Below are 16,994 nucleotides of genomic sequence, written 5' to 3'. Positions count from 1 at the left end.
ATTTCATGATAACGCTATCAGATTTTCTTTCACTAGAAATGTACAGCTGGGTCATTCATTTCGGGCTAATTTCATCTAATCGCAACGAGTCATTATCGTATCGTATCGTATTAACATTACCAGTTTCGATTTTTTAGCACTCTTTCCTCCATTTCTGAAAATGATTAACTCTGAGGCTTCGGTTTCACTTGTGTACGAGCGAGCTATTCAGCGGTTGGTTTTGAAAAGGGCTCGTTGCTGTCCTGAGGCCCTTTTTAACCCTTTTTGCGTCCCATACTTGTCGTCTCCTGTACCCTATCGTCGTCGATCGATCGTACGGTACGTCTACTCCCCCCGGAAGAATCCAACCATGTTCTTTCCTTCCATCTGCATCCTCAAGCACACTACTTAATCATGAATTATGTCATATTTATTACATTTATAAGAACAAGAGTTTGTTTTACTTCTTTGAAGTTTTTTGAAACAAAAAAAAAACGTGTAAAAAGAAACACCCGTCACTGTCTTGATTGATTGTAACTGTCTTGTTTGAGGTAAGATCGTCCATCTACTGCCATATCGGTTGCCCCCGTCCGTCGATGTTGTGCACGTGCGTCACCACCGGCGCGCTAAGGCTCCACTCGTACCACACCTTGTGCGAGGCAACGCACCGCCAGAAGTGTACCGTAATTTCGTCACCCTTGCGCAGCTGCACCGGATCCGTCAGCGGGATAAACATCGAAAACCAGGACGCCAATCCCTTCGTGTGCGTAAACGGATGTATGCTGAGCGTAATGTCCTTGTACAGTACCGTGTCGAAGTACCCGGTGAACCCATTCATCACACAGTCCAGCGCGGCACGGAACCGAACCGTCTTGTACCGGTTGTTATCGATCGGGTCGCCACTCTCCCTGTTCGGGTGCACGAACTCAAACAGCGGCTGAGGGTTGTCGATGTGGTAAGCATTCTTCTGATACGCCACGTACGCTTGCTCCATGTGGCGGGAGGAAATCACCCGATCCTTCCAGTGGGGACTGCGCTCGAGCAGCCGCACCTGATTGTACACCTTCGAGCCGAAGCAGGGGTTAATGTACGAGGTCGATTTGCACGGTATGCTGATCCCGCTGTCCTTCAGGTGCTTCTGCGCCCCATCCAAACACTCCGGTGACAGTTCATTGTCGCCGAACGAGCCCAACAGCTCCGACACCAGTATGTCGGCCTTTTCCGGTGGATTAAACTCGCGCATATCCGTCGAGATGAGCTCCACGTTCCGATCGCGCCACAGCTCGTTAATGTGCGCCGTCAGCGTCACGATCGCGTTCGGGTTTTTCTCTATCACGTACACCTTCACCTTGCAGTTGGTGGTTTGCGAAGCGTTTAGTGCGGCACGCACCAACGGTCCCCGTCCACCGCCAACGACCATAATGATGGTGGTGGCTGTGGCACGATCCGCCTCCGGCACCCGATCCAACAGCGCCTGTTCGATGGCGTTCTGGTAGTAAATGTACTTCACCGGATCCTTCTCGAACACTTCGTACGTGAAGCTGTCCAGATTGTCGTACAGCGGTTGCAGCGGGATCTGGAGCAAATCTTCGTACCCGTGCAGCGGATTCTTAACGTAGTTGTGCTGTATCGTGTACTTGATGTAGTCCACGTAATGCGCCAGATGGCCATCCGACGGGTTCGCCTTCAGTATGAAATGGCAGCTAAACGTCCGGTAGAAGAGATTCAACATCGACTGGTGAGCCTTCGAAAGGACGGGATAGTTTTTGGCATTGGTGAGGAAAATGTTAGCCGGCAGTACGATCGCATCGACCGGTTCGCCCAGCCAGCGGAAGATTTCCTCCTGCTTCGGCACGTCCGCCGTCAGCTCCAGGGCCACCTTTACGGTCGGATTGTAGTCCGCATGGCAGCGGAAGGTGTTCCACCAGCACCAGGGGCTCTCCACCGTCGCGTCCGCATCCTCCGCCACGTCGCGCCGCCAACCGTACTGTGTGAGTTTCGGGTTCGTGATGGGCACTTCCACCAGCAGCGTTCCCTTGAACATGGTACAGCCGACCGTGCGGGCAAAGTTGGCACAGTTGGTGCTGGACAGCTTCGTGTAAAGGTACCCATTCTGCACCAGATGCTCGGCAAAGGACATCTCCTGCCGGATGGTACGCTCCGCCTGCCGCTGTATGTGCTCGACCGGTGAGTCCAGGTCGAGATTGTCGCCGATCCGGCAAATCACACGGTTTAACCATTGCGTAGAGGACAGCAACAGATCGGAGCGCGTGAAGGGACCGTGCTTGGAGCGAAGCGGTTCCCGCACAAACTCCCGATTGTAGTTCCAGTGCACGATGGGCACGGTGACGGAGCTGCAGTTCGCTTTCGATGCGCTGTCGATCTCCTTGGACAGGTTGCCGGCCGTGTCGAGGTAGAGCGATACGGAAATGTTCACCTTTTGATCCATCGCCATCGGGTACGAGCGAAGCAATTTGTCGGAAAAGGGTAAATTTTAAAGCAACCAGACACCGGCTTTTCGCAGCTTTTCACGTGCGTTAAAATGTCAACATATGGATGACAGCTTTGTTTTGGTTGCATAGTGGAAGACTTGCAGGCATTTCGGAATGCTTTTATATTTATTATATGCTTGAAATCGTGATTTTAAGTGATTCAAAAAGCATAAAAAATATTAAAATAATTTTAAAACATGCATATTACATGAAGCAAATTATTTCCTTCTAAAACGAACGATATTTATCATTTGTTATTCCGTAGACGTTTCTAAAGGGAGCGCAGCTGCTGTCATTGTGGAGTTGTCAAAAAAGTCAAAAATTCGCGCCATTCAAACGGAGTCCACACAACATTGCACCAAGCGAAACATAAGCTCAACTAAAAACCATCTCAAAACAGTGTCTTTTCTAACATTTAAGCCCTCAAAATGTCCCTCTGGGTTGACCGCTACCGGCCGCGGGAACTGGCAAAGCTGGACTACCACAAACCGCAAGCAAGCCAGCTAATAAATCTGTGCTCGCAGGGCGACTTTCCGCACCTGATGTTCTACGGTCCGTCCGGGGCGGGCAAGAAAACGCGCATCATCTGTCTGCTGCGCGAGCTTTACGGCCCGGGCGTCGAGCGGCTCCGCAATGAGGTGATGAATTTTACCACACCGTCGAACAAAAAGATCGAAATCATGACCGTCAGCAGTAACTATCACATCGAGGTAAATCCGTCCGACGTCGGCATCTACGATCGGGTCGTCATCACGGACATGATCAAACAGATTGCCCAAACGCAGCAAATCGATCCGTCGGGGCAGCGGGAGTTCAAAACGATCGTACTGTCGGAGGTGGACGAGCTGACGAAGGACGCACAGCATGCGCTGCGTCGCACGATGGAAAAATATGTGGCCACGTGCCGGTTGATACTGTGCGTGAACTCTACGTCGCGCATCATTCCGGCGGTTAAGAGCCGTTGCCTCGGGATACGCGTTTCGGCACCGACGGAGGATGAGATTGTGTCCATCATGAACGTAAGTAGCAGCAGTGTACATCATAAGCCTGCCATTATTAATGTACTAACCTAATTTTTTGTACTATTTTAGTCAATCTGCAAAAAGGAGAACCTTCACATTCCGCCCGAGCTGGCGACCAGGATTGCGCAAAAGTCTGAGCGGAACCTACGCCGCGCCATACTCACGCTGGAAGCGTGCAAAGTGATGCAGTACCCGTTCACCGCCAACCAGGAAATACCGGACATGGACTGGCAGACGTACCTGAAGGAGACGGCCAACATGATCGTGCAGGAGCAAACGCCCCAGCGCATGGAGGTGGTGCGCGAACGTCTGTACGAGCTGCTGTCGCAGGGCATTCCACCGGACATCATCTTCAAGGGTTTGGTGCAGATACTAGTGAAGAACTGCGACATGAGCCTGAAGACGCAGACGCTCAGCTTCGCCGGCCTGTACGACCATCGGATGCAGCGGGGCAGCAAGCACATTTTCCACCTGGAAGCGTTCGTGGCGCAGTTTATGGCGCTGTACAAGAAATTCCTCAACCAAGTGTCGGTAATGGATATGGATGATTTTTGAGAGAAAAAATGCTCCAATTTGTAATTAAAACAGTACACCATACATCTCTTACACATGTAAACAGTGGTCGTGCCATTAGCTTTATTTACCGATTCTCAATAGTTTGGGTAATGCTTCACTCTGAACAGCAGCACAGTGCTTTGCTTCGTGCCCAGCGCTAAATATCCTCCCGAGGGAGAAAATTCGGCCGCACTGACGTGCCCCAGATGCGTCATGTGCAGTGGGAAGTTGCGGAACACCGTTCTGCTCTTGACGTGAATCAGCCTGACCGCATTCTTCACGGTCGATGACGCGATCACCAGCAACTCCGAGGTCGCATTGAACGCGAGCGAATCGATGTACGTGGTCAAATTGTTGAACGTCTTCACCGGCACCGGTTGCTTCTCCGTCAGTGTCACATCCAGCGTGTACAGGTTAACAATCCCCTGTCGACTGCCGGTCGCCACAAACTGCCCATTCGGGCAGATCGCTATACACGACCCATTAACGCACCCTTCGTCCTGGAACACGTTCACTATCCGCTTCTGCTCCAGGCTGAACACGCTCACCTCCGTATCGTTGCTGTGGCACAGCAGGTACCGCGAGTCGGGCGTAAACGCCAGCGATTGGCACGTGTAGCGCAGCTGGATCGTTTGCAGCACATCCTTCGTTCTCGCGTCCATCAGATGCACCTCGCCACATTCGCCGACGGACGCCAGGTACTTGCCGCAGCGCGAAATGCGAAAGTTCTTCATCTGCCACGTGTCGCGCTCGGGTATTTTCAGCGTATCGCTCTGACCGCTGAGCAGATTGTACACGTGGAAGAACTTCCGATAGCTGCCAAAGATCGCCTCGTTCCCGTCCGGTGACAGCCGGCTGCAGCTGATCCGCACCTTCTGCAGCCAGAGCGTGTGCAGCTTCTCGTTGCGCACGCCATCCACTGCGACGATCGACACCAGGCCCCGGTTCCCCGTCATCATCGCCACCATCGACGTCGGATGGAAGTTGATGCAGGAGATTTTGCCTTCGATCTTCGTTTCGCGGTTCAGGTTTTTCAGCTTCTTCAGCTCGATCATACCCTTCGGCAGGCCCTGGGACGCCGCTGCACCCTTCACGACGTGCCCGACCGTCTGCAGCATCTCCTCGTCGGAATCGGGCTCGCGGACGCGATCCAGATCGGCCCACTTTGGTTGGCCCACGATCTGCTCGAACTGCTTACGCCGGCGCTCCTTCGTCAGCTGTTCCGGCAGCTCGTCGTAGGTGAATTTGTTGCGCTTCATGTTGGCCGTATCATTCTCATCGTCGTCGTCTGAATCGTGCCAGACGGCGCGCCGTTTTTTGGGCGTTTGCTTTGCTTTCTTCTTCTTTCCGCCCTGTGCTGGGTCGGTTTTGTCGCTTTTCTTTTCCGATTTAGTTAAGTTCGATACGAGCTCCTCCTTGCCACCGAATACAAGCGACATAAGCTCTTTTTCCTGTATCGAACCGGGCTGGTCTATGGCGGATGCTTTAGCTTTCTTTTTCGATACTTTCGATTTAATTTTGCCGGAGCGAACCGAAACCTTTTCTTCCTTTGCTTTCTTCACTGAGCGATCCTGTGACTTTCCTGCCGCCTTTTTGTCCGAACCTTGGCCCTTAATCTTTTCCTTTTTCTTTTTGTCTTTTTGCTGCTTCTTATCGGCAGTGGGCAGCTTTGCACCATCCTCCTGCTCATCCTTGATCTCGTTCGATTCATCCTGCGGCAGTTCGGAATCACTCTCTGTTACGGGCTCAGATTTTACGGAACCAACTTCATCTTCACTTTCATCCTCTGACTTTATGGACACTTCCGACTTGATCGACACATCATCCTCGTCATCCGATTCATCCCCATGATCGTTCGCTTCCCTCATGGAAGACTTTAGAGCGCTGAGGTAGTTGGAAATGAGCAAATCCTTCTCCGCGTCACCAGCATCGTCGTCCTCGTCGTTTTCTGATTCCGGTTCCGATTTTATCGACACATCCGAATCTGGAAGCTCAGTATGGGGAGGCCTCAATGATTCTCCGGCGGTCTCTTCATCATCGTCACTTTCCGATTTGATTGATGCCGCTTCATCTTCGTCGGATGGCGCATCATCCGCGTTGGATGTTTTCACAACGGCCACCGTCTTCCGCACCTCACTGACTTGGCTGGTAACAAGGTGATCCAAATCATCGTCGCTTTCCATCGTCATTTTGCCGGATTCTGGCCGAAAAATGAAATAGAAACAGATATTGTTCCGAACACACCACAAAACACGTGAAAAATAATCGCTCCGGGCTAGCTGTCACATTTGACGTGTGAATGTTGTTGTTAGTTGTGCCCCTTCGGGAACGGAACGATCCCTTCAGATACGTTCATTCCCTGTCAAACGTGCCAGCCGAACGTCAACAACAGCGAATTATGTAAAAAGTGCATTTGCTACCCAGAAATAGCGCTCGCGTTGCAATCGATGTAGAATTTGGGCTTCAGCTTAGTTTAAATGATTATTCGCAAGAGCAAAACGCTGAAAGAGCTTTTGGATCGATGGCCCGGTAAGCGAACGCTGGGCATCTATCGGTTCCTGCCCATCTTCTTCGGACTCGGAGCGGCGTTGGAGTTTTCCATGATCCACTGGCGTGTAGGGGAGACCAACTTTTGTAAGCATTCTGCAGAGAAACAGTTCGATACTTTGTCTTCTAATGCACCCCCACCCCATTTTATGCGTTTCAGATAATACGTTCAAAAAGCGACAGGCAAAGGAAATCGTGGAGGAAAAGTTGCGCCTTCATCAGCTGGAACCAATTCCGCGCGGCTAAGCCACTGTGCACCACGTTGTGAAATTAAGGACGAAAACAGTCAAAAAAACGGTAAACAATGCCGGCCGGTGTTCCTATGCGACAGTATCTGTCCTTCATGGCAGCCGCGCTGCTGTCCATGTTTGTCGGATCGCAAGTAGTGCACACGTACTATCACCCGCTACGAGACCTTAACTACTACGTCGAGCGAGAAATCAAGATGCAACGGTTACGCGAAGTGGCACAGCCACCGGAAAACTCAGCTCCTGCTCAGGGAAGCTAAATAAAAGCCTGAAGTTGAACTAGTTGATAAATCGGTAAATTGTGAAGTAGTAATTGAGTATATATTCAGTTCCCCATCCTAAGCGCACTACGTACCGGCGGAATGCAATAAATGGTTTTGTTTGGTTGGATTCCCTTTTCCTACGATTGCTGCTCCTGCTGCTGAATAGATGCTTTCAGCGCTTTGAGGTGCTGCATAAGTGCCTCGTTTCGTTGGCATTCCATCGTGAGCTGCTTGACCGTGGTTGCGTACTTGCGCTGCTGCTCCATCAGACACACCAGCTGACCGTTCAGTCCGTCCCGTTTCGCTCTCTCGTCGTCACACTTTTTCTTCAGCTTCGCTTTCGTGGCCCGAATGCCTTCCACGATCGTTTCGAACTGCTGCACGAATTGTTCGCGCGAGTGTGGCGTCTGCATGGCGTTCGCGTAATTATCGTAGATGGAGTTCAGCAGCGACAGCTCCTTCTCGAGGTACAGCTTCGTGTCGTCCAGCGTGTTGTATAGTGTGTAGAATTGTTTCGTTTCACGATGCTTTGCACTAACTGTGAAAGGATGATGTAGCCATTTAAGCAATGGACAGAGAATTGAGAGAAATTATCCATACCTTGATTGTATAGCTCAAGAAATCTTCGCTGATATTGCGCCAACTCGGTACGATCCGGTACGGTGTCCAGCTGGCGCTTGATAGCCACATAGGAACGGTTCTTTTTGGCAAGCTGCAGCCGAAGCGACTTCAAGCGCTCCAACTCCATATCGAGCTGTCTCTGCAGCTCCAGCATATCCTCATCGGGGGTTGATGTTTCCGCTTTGCTGAAAAAATTGTACGAAATTACTAAGTTGCCGTTTGTGCCCCGATAACTTAAACATCCATACTCAATTTTCTGCTGTAACTCTGCTAACTCTTTTTTGCAATTTTCTTTAAACTGTGTTTCCTGCTTCTTCATGCGCTCATTCTTCAGCACCAGCTCTTTGACGTGGTCAAGTATTCTGTAACACAAAAGAGCGTGTTTGTAATACAGCTGATCAAAAACGAAATTCGGCAACAGTTAATGCATACTTTTGATTAGCTTCCGTAATTTCCAGATTGTCGAGATTTCTTATTTCCTCCTCGAGGGCTTCCTTTTGACTGCCAGCTTCCTTAAGCTGTTGTTCCTCTTCCTGTACAGTCGTTTTTAGCTGCTCACACTCGCTTAATGCGAGTTCAAGCTTTTTCTCCAGCGCAAGCTTTAGCGCCAACTGAGCTTTGATGCGATTTCGTTCCGATACTTGCTCGATAGCTTCGCCGGAAAGGGTTTGCTTCATGTTGTCGTATGTTTTGGCCAACGTGGAACGGTCCGCTTCTGTGAGCTCCACCGAAATTTTGTGCTGAAAAAAGGTGCAAAAGTGTTAGAAAAATATGAAAAAAGCTGTAACAAATTAATATAACGAAAAGATTTACCTCTTTTGCGATATTTTTAAACAAAACATCAAAATTAAGCTAAAAAAAAACAAAGCAAAATTGCATTGCAAAAACAAAAAAGAATAAAGAGAAAAAAGCAAAACAACAGATCGAATAAGTAAAAACCAAACCACTGCCAACTAGATTCATACCTCCTGTTCGGTAGACACTGATACGTCTTCATCTCCTTCCTCCCCGTCCACGTCTGCCTCCAGCACGTCTTCCAACGCTCCATCGGGTGTCTCCTGGTCCGTCACATCCTTGGGGCGCACCGGTATCCAACCGCCACCGGCTGCTTTACGCAGCTTAAACCCTCTTTTCGGCAGATACTTCGACTCGATGGCCTGCAGATTGGCCAGCTGCTTGGCGCGCATCCGCTGCAGCTCCCGGTCCGATTCGAGGGTGCAGTGGTTCTGGAACTGGGTCGCCGCGAGCTTCCGCAGTGTGTCCGCCTTTTTGCTTCGATTTTCCACCGAACGCTTGACCAGCCACTGAACCACCGGGAAAATGTTGATAAAATCCAGCCCCTGTATTTGATGCGGCTCGATCAGGAACGGACACTTCATGCGGGGTAGCACACCGACAATTTTCTCCGTCAAAGCACTGGCAAATCGGTGAGAAGGGAGAAAAGGGGTTATCGTTAGTAGCATGACGGTCGGATATGTTGCCAATGTCGTTGCTGACTTACATCTTCTGACCGATGGTAAGATTCTCGTGAAACAGCAGATCCACATTGACGTCATAGTCGCAGGCCTCGATGCACCAGGTCATGCCGCCCACTATCTTGTCGAAGGAGGACAGGCCCTGTATGTGGGCCCGGTAGTAGCCAGCACCGACGAGCGTATCGATAATATCCTGCTCCTTCCGCTTCTGCTCTTCATCTTCCCGCCTTTCCACCTGATGGGGATGTGGACCGGAAGAGAGGAAAGTGATACAACCCGATCGCTTTGCTGGGGCTTCCCGCGCTTACCTGAATTTCGTTCCCGTCCGCGTCGAACCGTGTCGCCAGCTTCACGTTCGGAAGATGCTTGGAAAAGATGTTCTTCGTTGCCATGGCGAAAGGGACGATTTTACACACTTGAATCACGCAGAATCTTTTGCGCAAACGACGATAATAATCGGCATCCGATACGAGGCGCTGTGCCTGCTGTGGTTCACCGATTTGACAATGTAATCATCATCTTCCTCCCGGTCACAGTATCAACAAGACATTGCACCAATACTAGCGCAAACTATGACAGCTCGAAACATAAACAACAATACATAGACACGAATGGTGCGTTGTTTTGTTTTTTTTTTTTTCGAAGCAATTTATTGGTGCTGTAAAATTTAAAATTTTAAAGAAACATAAAAAAGAGCATTAAAAACACATTTTAAAATGGGAGGAAAATTAACACTGTTTTCGGACGAGTTACATTACACTGCACAAACAAGCTTCAATGGCGACATATGTTTAAATAAATTTATTTAGCGTTTGTCGTGTAAAGTTATTAATCATGTAAAAAAGAAACAACTTTACGTACAAGTTTACAAAATCTCTCCCGCACCAGCGGATCTCCAAATCCAAATTCGCTAGAGGTATAATATATATATATAAATATGTGTTCGCGCGCTCCTAATAGTAAGCCTTAAACAAAACTCACGAATCATTCGGAAAACACACGATCCCATTTGTACATATACAGTAGTAAGTGTGTAATGTTACAAAACCTAAAAAGAGCTGCACATCAAAACAGGAAGCACAATTGGATGGGTGGCGGCGTACAGTTGGCAGTTGGATATAGTTGTAACTGGGCCGATCTCTTTCCGGCGGTACGGGCGCCAAATTGATCGTGTTGGTTTGGTGCGATCGTTCGACAGCTAACTTAGGTGTTTATTCTAATTAAAAAAAAAACACTGACGAATGCGACCACGTTTAAGCAAGTGTGTGCACCGTGATGACCGGGACGAATTTCCTTCCTATGTAGGGCTCTGTTAAGCCGGCCTAATCGAATGATATGTTAAGTGCATCGTGAATCGATTGGTGGTGGTCAAACATTAGCTACCGACGATTGCGTTAAAATAAACGAACAGCAAGCTTGAGCCTTTCCCTATCTCTTTTACTGAGAGCGATAGGAGTGAAGGGGATATAGTTGATAGGGCCACTAATTTTACGACCGGTTTACGGTTCCTAGCAATACGATATTAGCTGTATTAGTTGTCCGCACTGATATTCGTCAAGCAGGTGTGTTATGTGTTGTTGTTTTTTTTTTTCAATATGCTCTTATAACCATCATCTTAAACTCTAACTTAAACAAATACAAAAATACACTGTAAAGGCAAGCGTCTCTCTTAGTTTGGGGCGAGCAAAAAACTCTGCTCGCTCGCAGTGTCGTGTGTAGAAGAGTACTACTTTTTGTTGGCAGCTATATATAAATTGATTTCGGCACATTTCCTGCTCACGGAAGCATTTCCCTCCCCGTTGAAAAGGTAATCTCAGTCTCTTGGGTAAAGCGACGGTTATGGTTAAGACTTAACATGATCGATGATCGTTTGTCAGGAGGAGGGATAAGATTTAAATGATAACTTTATAATAGCACTGTTGCGATGAGGTTGCGACTGAGTTCTTGGAATGAAGTACTACTGAGAGGAATTGAACTGTTGCGGGTTAAGCTATTGACATCCTTTGCCATACGGTAATACAACTAAACTGGTGAGAGGAATGCCGACAAACTATAAAATGGACTAAACGCATCCGTCATTACAAAACAGCGGATGCAGAAATCTGTATCGTGTGGCGTAAATGTAAAGGTTACAAAAGGTACCTTTTTCCTTGTTGCTTTCCTCTCTCCGCTCTTAAGCGCTTTCAAACTAAGAAATTTCCATATTTCGATGGACGGTTACTGGGACGAGAATGTGATGTCCACTGGTAGTACCGGAGATGGGCGATCCCGGCGGCAGAATGGTCGTTGTTCCCATCACTCCCGTTCTCGAGATGGACGTCGGGGACGGTAGCAGCGTTTGCATCGTCGGATCCGCAAACCGATCGATCGTCGTGCCGATCATTTTCGACTCGTTGAGCATCGGCGGCTTGGAGAGAAAGGAACTGCCCGGACCGCCGGTATGGTTGCTGTACGGGCTCGAAACGGACGTGCTGATCGATGCACTGTCCGACATCGAGAGCCGTTTGCCGCCAGAACCGGCCCCGTGCGCACCACCACCACCACCACCGTGCGCAGTCGCTATTCCCTGCGGATCCACATTGGACAGGCACAGGTGTTCCGATTCCTCGTGGTGCGTCATGGTGGAGTAACCATGATCGGACGAGCCTCCACCACCACCCCCGTTCGGACGCCGATAGTCCGCCGACATCTGGTACGGTGAGGCCACATTCGGAATAATCATGTAGTTAGCGTTGTGCTGCCCGTTGAGCAGCAGATTTTGCTTCGCATTGGTACGGCTAATGTCACAATCGTCGGACGGGCTGCCATCGTCGAGATCGAAACGGGACAGCGGTAGCCCGTGGCAGTGATCCGCGACCAGATCGTCGTACAAATGCTCCGACGCTCCACTTTGATCGGCATTCTGGCGGAAGCAGTACATCGCAAAACCGACCACAAGACAGAGCGCCAGTATGGCACCAGCGACCGGCCCAATCGAGCTGTACGCGGGTGGCAAAATGGACTCCATGTTGTTGCCAGTGTAGGCGGCATCACCGTACGGTGTGGGCGCTCCAAACACCCCGTTAAAGCAGGCCAACTGGGCGGTACAGAACGGTGTGTTGAGTCGATTTTCACCATCCACATCCACCTGGCACCATTCACAGCCGACCAATCCTGTGCAAAAAAGGGAAGATATGAACAGTAAGTTTCTACCTGTTGAACATTCTTTGCTGTCACACTTACCCATACACTCGCTCTGCGTTTGGTAATCCTCACAATTAATGTTGGTACAGCTCTTCAGCTCGTAATCCGCCTCATAGTTGATGGCGTTCATCGAAATAAGCTCCTCGGGCAGTGGGGAGCAGAGCGGCACCGGGAAGCTTCCTGCCGTTTTGGAACGCTTGGGTACCGTCGTACAGCCACCGTCCTGCTCTGATACACCGTAGTCCAGTGGACATTCGCACGGACACTCACACTCCGTCTGCTCCATCCGATTGCAGTTCAGACAGGAGTTGCCAACCTATAAAGAATATAAAAAGAAATATGTAATTAAACTAGTGTTGGGTAAATCTGATTGAAATTCATGAATCTGAATGAATCTCAAAAGACTCATGAATCTCAAAACATGCATGAATTTCAAGAGATTCGTATATCTCAAAAGATTCACGATTCTCTAGGGATTCATGCGTCTCCAAAGATTCATAGAGCTTGAGCTTATCATTATTCTTCTTATTGGCATCCTACGTGGTCATGTTAGCCTACATAGAATTCAGAGACTTTTTGGCAAGTACCACGCAGCCGGATAGTTTGTCTTGCTATGGGGATACGGTCCATGCGAGGCGAGGATTGAACCCACGACGGGCATGTTGTTAGGTGGAATCGCGCAGATACAATATTTTCAAAATCATACATCTCTAAAGATTCATTAATCCCTGGAGATATATGAATTTTAATGAATTTATGAATATTATAAATTCATGAATCTTTTAGTGTCATGAATCTTTGAAGATTCATGTATCTTTTGAGATTCATCATTCCTTGAAGATTCATGAATCTTTCTTCATTCATGAATCCTTGGAATTCATTAATCTTTCGAAATTCATGAATCATTGAAGAGTCGATCCGAGATTCAAATCTGTCACCACTGAAGATCCATATAAATGAATCTCAACGAAAGATTTATGAAGCCCAACACTAAATTAAACGAAAACAAAACACAAAGATTGATATGGCTCTACTTACCGTACTGCAAGGACAGAAGGCACCACCATCGTTCGTCGAGTTGACTATGCCGAGGAACATATTCGTGCCCGGAATGAGCGTTATCTGGTACTTTGTTTTCTCGCCGTACATCAGATTAGTGATGACGTCCGATGCCGAGAGGCTCATATTGAACTGATAGAACCGCTGCACCGTCCGATTGACATAGTTGTAGCACATCTTCTTCGTGACCAACTGTTTGTGGTTGAGAATGTCGTTCGCCACCTGCGACTCCTTGTGCGTGATGTGTTCGATGGGACGGCGCGCATTCCCGGGCCGCAGCGGCGGATCCGCCAGCATCGGATGCGCCACCAGATAGCCTCGATCGTCCATCAGGAAACACTTGATGTTATCCATGCTGCAAACCGTCGCTGAGTCGAGCAACAGTTTGTAGAAGAATGCCTGCGTAAAGTCCATCGCTACAACGGCGATCGGTCGGCGCGGAGTGTTGCCGGACGGGGTGGCAGTACCTCCCGTGCGACCTTCGAATATGGCGTACGCCACACTCACGACGTAACCGGCCCCGCCCGCATCCAGGTACGGCTGGGTGAACACCAACCGCCCCGGTACTCCATCGCTTTGACGAACCACGGTCGCTTGGTCGGTTCGAGATCGGTATCGAGCAAACCGCCCGGGAACGTCTGCAGCACACCGTTCACCGTCGCCGCATACCGTCGCACCACGTACCGGCTCAGATTGCTCTGCACGTGGTGCAGCTGATAGTCGAAGAGAATTTGCAGCAGCGCGAGCACATCACTGCGCACGTCCGGCTGCAGGCCCGGGTTCGCGAACAGCAGCTTGCCGTACGTGTCTCTCAGGTACGCCATTATGTTTTGAATGGTGCGCACGTTCACCTCTTCGCCCGCGCCGGCCTCACGGTTGTTGCGAATGTGCGTGAACGGTGACTGGAACGAGGAAGCGCTGAGGTAGAGCGTGCTAGCGTCCGCTACAGCCAGCTGCTTGACCAGCCTGCACAGCGATCCATCGCCACCGGACGGTAGCATTTCGACGGGCGGTCGCTGCAGCTGAGGTGGAAATATATCGATACGATGGTACAGCAGTGTGGAGAGCAGATTTTTCGCGGTGACACTGCTCGCGGCGATAAAGTTGTACTCCACACTATTCCTTCCGTCGGGCGTTTCTGCGCCCGGGTGAAGGTAGTGTATCGGTGCGTGCAGAGTGCGGGAGGCGCCATCGACGGTCAGGGAGTTGTCCGGCTCCGCTACATCCAGCGTGCGCACGATGCACACGATGTACGAGTACACTCGCTTCCAGTAGTACATGGTCGTCCGGTTCGTGCCGTAGTGATTGATACGCAAATTACCTTCCGGATCGGCCAGCATGCGCTTGAAGGCGGGTGCGAAATGTTCCTGCTCTAGGTGCGTGATGTTCGTAATGTAGAAGCTTCCCCGTGCCGCCAGTGGTCGCGGGAACGAAGGATGCATGATCGTGTTGCCCTGCACATCGATCAGGAAGGCGTACGAATCATCCTGCTGCCGGTAGTACGCAACGTGCTCGACCAGATCGCTCAGGTACAGATCCACCCCCACGAGTCCATGCGTTCCGGCGGGATAGCTCACCGTCACGAGGGTATCCTGCAGCGACGCGTCATAGTACGGCAAATGGATCCGCAAATGCTCCTCGATGAATCGGCCCGCACTGAGAAACGGTTCCATCAGCGCCACTATGAAACGCTGCGCATCGAACGAATGCTTCGATATCATGACCATCTTTCCCGCCGGATAGATTACCAGGGAAAGGTTGTAGCGGGCATAGTTTTGGGTGCTAATGTCAGCGATCAGCTGCTTCTCCTGTGCCACCTCCCGTTCGTCCAGCAATATCAAGCAACTGTTGATGATGACCGGATACGGTAGGCGCGTTTGACCTTCGTGAATCGTTTGCAGGATGGCTTTTGGTGCCGCCGAGCTGGCCGGTAACAGCGCACGGCCAAGGTACAGAAAAACGATCGGCACTTCATCATCATGCGTACGGTAAATGTCCGAAAAGGCATCAAACGCGTACTGAAAGCCCGCGGCATGATCCGTCGTTTGTTTGGTGCGATTCAACGAATCGATAAAATCCACCAGCCGATCCTTCTCGTCCATCGTTGCGCGCACAAACCGGTTCGCCGCGCGGCAGTCGAAAAAGTCGTCCGACGTAATGACGCGCTGCCCGACCGCTACCACCGCAACGCGATCGTTTTCGTTGAGCAGATACAGCACAAACTTGCTGAGGGCTTTCGCCACCTCGAGCTGATCGTACGTGATCGTGTTGCCGACGTCCAGCAGGATCAGCACGTGCTTGTTGCGCACCGCCGATAGGAACAGTGCCTTCAGCCGGCCATCACGGGGATAGTAGTGGCATTTGTACGCGCTGGCATGATCCAACGAGGACAGGTAGAACTGCTGCCGATAGCTCAGGTAATGCTCATCCAAGTGCGCACTGTGTTCGGCAAAGAGCTGCTGCAGGTTGGCGTTATTGTCGTCGATCGTTTGATCGGTGACACGGATCCTGGGACGATCGGAGTCCGCATTTGCCGGAAAGGCACTGAAGTCGAGGAACCCGGTAACGGCGCTGTTGTTAGCGCCACTACCGCTCACCAAGATATCGCCGGAAGCAGAGTACGGTCGGGTAAGGGACACGTTCGACTGCTTCGTGCTCTGGATGAAGCTTTGCAAATCGAATGGTGCTTCGTCTTCCCACGGGTTGATGAGCTCACTGTACGGGCACGGGTTGAGGAGCGTGTTGTACTTGGCACCGTACTTCGTGCCGGTAGTTTGGATGTACCGGCGCAGCTCTTCAATCACCGCAATGGTCTGGTTGAGCTTCCGTGTTAGCTTCAGAGCGATCCTCTCCAGCAGCTCCACATCGTTGTGTATCGTTGTGGTTATTTCCATGTTGTCGTACAGTTTCTAAAAGAAGGAAAATAAATAATGAGAAAACTGCAAATAGGTCTATCTTTCCGTTGGGACTCACCTGCACATTTGTGACACTCAGCTCCCCATTTCGGATGTGATCGAAGGTGTTTTCGAGCGATTTCGCCAGCTCCTGGATCCCGTATTCCACGGGACCGGAGGTAGATGCTGTCGCCGCATTACCGGTAACAGGTATCGCAGGTGTCACGGACGACGTAGACGGGGGTGACGATGATGTAGGAGAAGATATCACCGCCACCGAAGGCACTCGTTTGTTATCGGAACTTATCGGATACGCTTACACTTACATTGCTTATCAATGGAACTAGGCTATTTACAAAAATTGTGCTAGAGGACGCTAGCGCTCCCTGGCACCGTTGCGGAATCGGCCCCAGCAGCAGCACCACCACCACCAACATTCCCAAATAATACTGGACGGTGTAGGAAAGTCGCTTCATCGTAGTAGCGGTGGTTCGGTTTTATCCCGAGGAACAGTGGCTTTCTTTCGTGCCTCCGTACCACCCATACGGTTACGGACAAACACACGCAGCACGATCTTCACACACCACACAACCCGCACACACACACTCCACAGTCACACAGTAAACAATGTTGTCTTCCACAGGCATCAAATGGAA

General features: G+C 50.2%; 6 protein-coding genes and 1 pseudogene across 7 annotated transcripts; 3 read left to right on the top strand and 4 right to left on the bottom strand.

The window, feature by feature from the left end:
* Positions 1–270: 270 nt before the first annotated feature.
* On the bottom strand, positions 271–2,523 carry LOC121597593 (protein arginine N-methyltransferase 5-like). Its single transcript, XM_041923458.1, has one exon. The coding sequence runs from the start codon at positions 2,432–2,434 to the stop codon at positions 545–547; it is 1,890 nt and encodes a 629-aa protein (XP_041779392.1). The 5' UTR covers positions 2,435–2,523; the 3' UTR covers positions 271–544.
* Positions 2,524–2,803: 280 nt separating this feature from the next.
* On the top strand, positions 2,804–4,083 carry LOC121596523 (replication factor C subunit 3-like). The gene is made up of 2 exons (XM_041921556.1): positions 2,804–3,490; positions 3,563–4,083. The coding sequence occupies exons 1-2, from the start codon at positions 2,900–2,902 to the stop codon at positions 4,046–4,048; spliced, it is 1,077 nt and encodes a 358-aa protein (XP_041777490.1). The 5' UTR covers positions 2,804–2,899; the 3' UTR covers positions 4,049–4,083.
* Positions 4,084–4,096: 13 nt separating this feature from the next.
* LOC121596521 (U3 small nucleolar RNA-associated protein 18 homolog) lies at positions 4,097–6,514 on the bottom strand. Its single transcript, XM_041921552.1, has one exon. The coding sequence runs from the start codon at positions 6,235–6,237 to the stop codon at positions 4,144–4,146; it is 2,094 nt and encodes a 697-aa protein (XP_041777486.1). The 5' UTR covers positions 6,238–6,514; the 3' UTR covers positions 4,097–4,143.
* Positions 6,415–7,134, top strand: LOC121596524 (small integral membrane protein 4-like). Its single transcript, XM_041921557.1, has 2 exons — positions 6,415–6,682; positions 6,756–7,134. Exons 1-2 carry the CDS (start codon positions 6,526–6,528, stop codon positions 6,839–6,841), a joined length of 243 nt encoding a protein of 80 aa, XP_041777491.1. The 5' UTR covers positions 6,415–6,525; the 3' UTR covers positions 6,842–7,134.
* Positions 6,900–7,134, top strand: LOC121596525 (protein BRAWNIN-like). The gene has a single exon (XM_041921558.1). The coding sequence runs from the start codon at positions 6,900–6,902 to the stop codon at positions 7,101–7,103; it is 204 nt and encodes a 67-aa protein (XP_041777492.1). The 3' UTR covers positions 7,104–7,134.
* Positions 7,135–7,140: 6 nt separating this feature from the next.
* LOC121596522 (coiled-coil domain-containing protein 93-like) lies at positions 7,141–9,732 on the bottom strand. 2 transcript variants are annotated; one of them, XM_041921554.1, is made up of 8 exons: positions 9,511–9,732; positions 9,229–9,437; positions 8,693–9,143; positions 8,541–8,579; positions 8,160–8,467; positions 7,976–8,089; positions 7,707–7,912; positions 7,141–7,644 (listed from the first exon to the last, which is right to left on the bottom strand). In XM_041921554.1, the coding sequence occupies exons 1-8, from the start codon at positions 9,592–9,594 to the stop codon at positions 7,244–7,246; spliced, it is 1,812 nt and encodes a 603-aa protein (XP_041777488.1). In that variant the 5' UTR covers positions 9,595–9,732; the 3' UTR covers positions 7,141–7,243. The 2 variants fall into 2 exon arrangements, with proteins under 2 accessions (XP_041777488.1, XP_041777489.1); XM_041921555.1 differs by lacking the exon at positions 8,541–8,579.
* Positions 9,733–11,351: 1,619 nt separating this feature from the next.
* Positions 11,352–16,880, bottom strand: LOC121596893 (annotated as a pseudogene).
* Between the last annotated feature and the right edge of the window lie 114 nt (positions 16,881–16,994).

Source organism: Anopheles merus, chromosome 3R (genome assembly GCF_017562075.2).
Source record: "Anopheles merus strain MAF chromosome 3R, AmerM5.1, whole genome shotgun sequence".
Classification (NCBI taxonomy): domain Eukaryota; kingdom Metazoa; phylum Arthropoda; class Insecta; order Diptera; family Culicidae; genus Anopheles; species Anopheles merus.
Note: the sequence above shows the minus strand (reverse complement) of the source record. Positions and strands in the feature narration are given on the sequence as shown.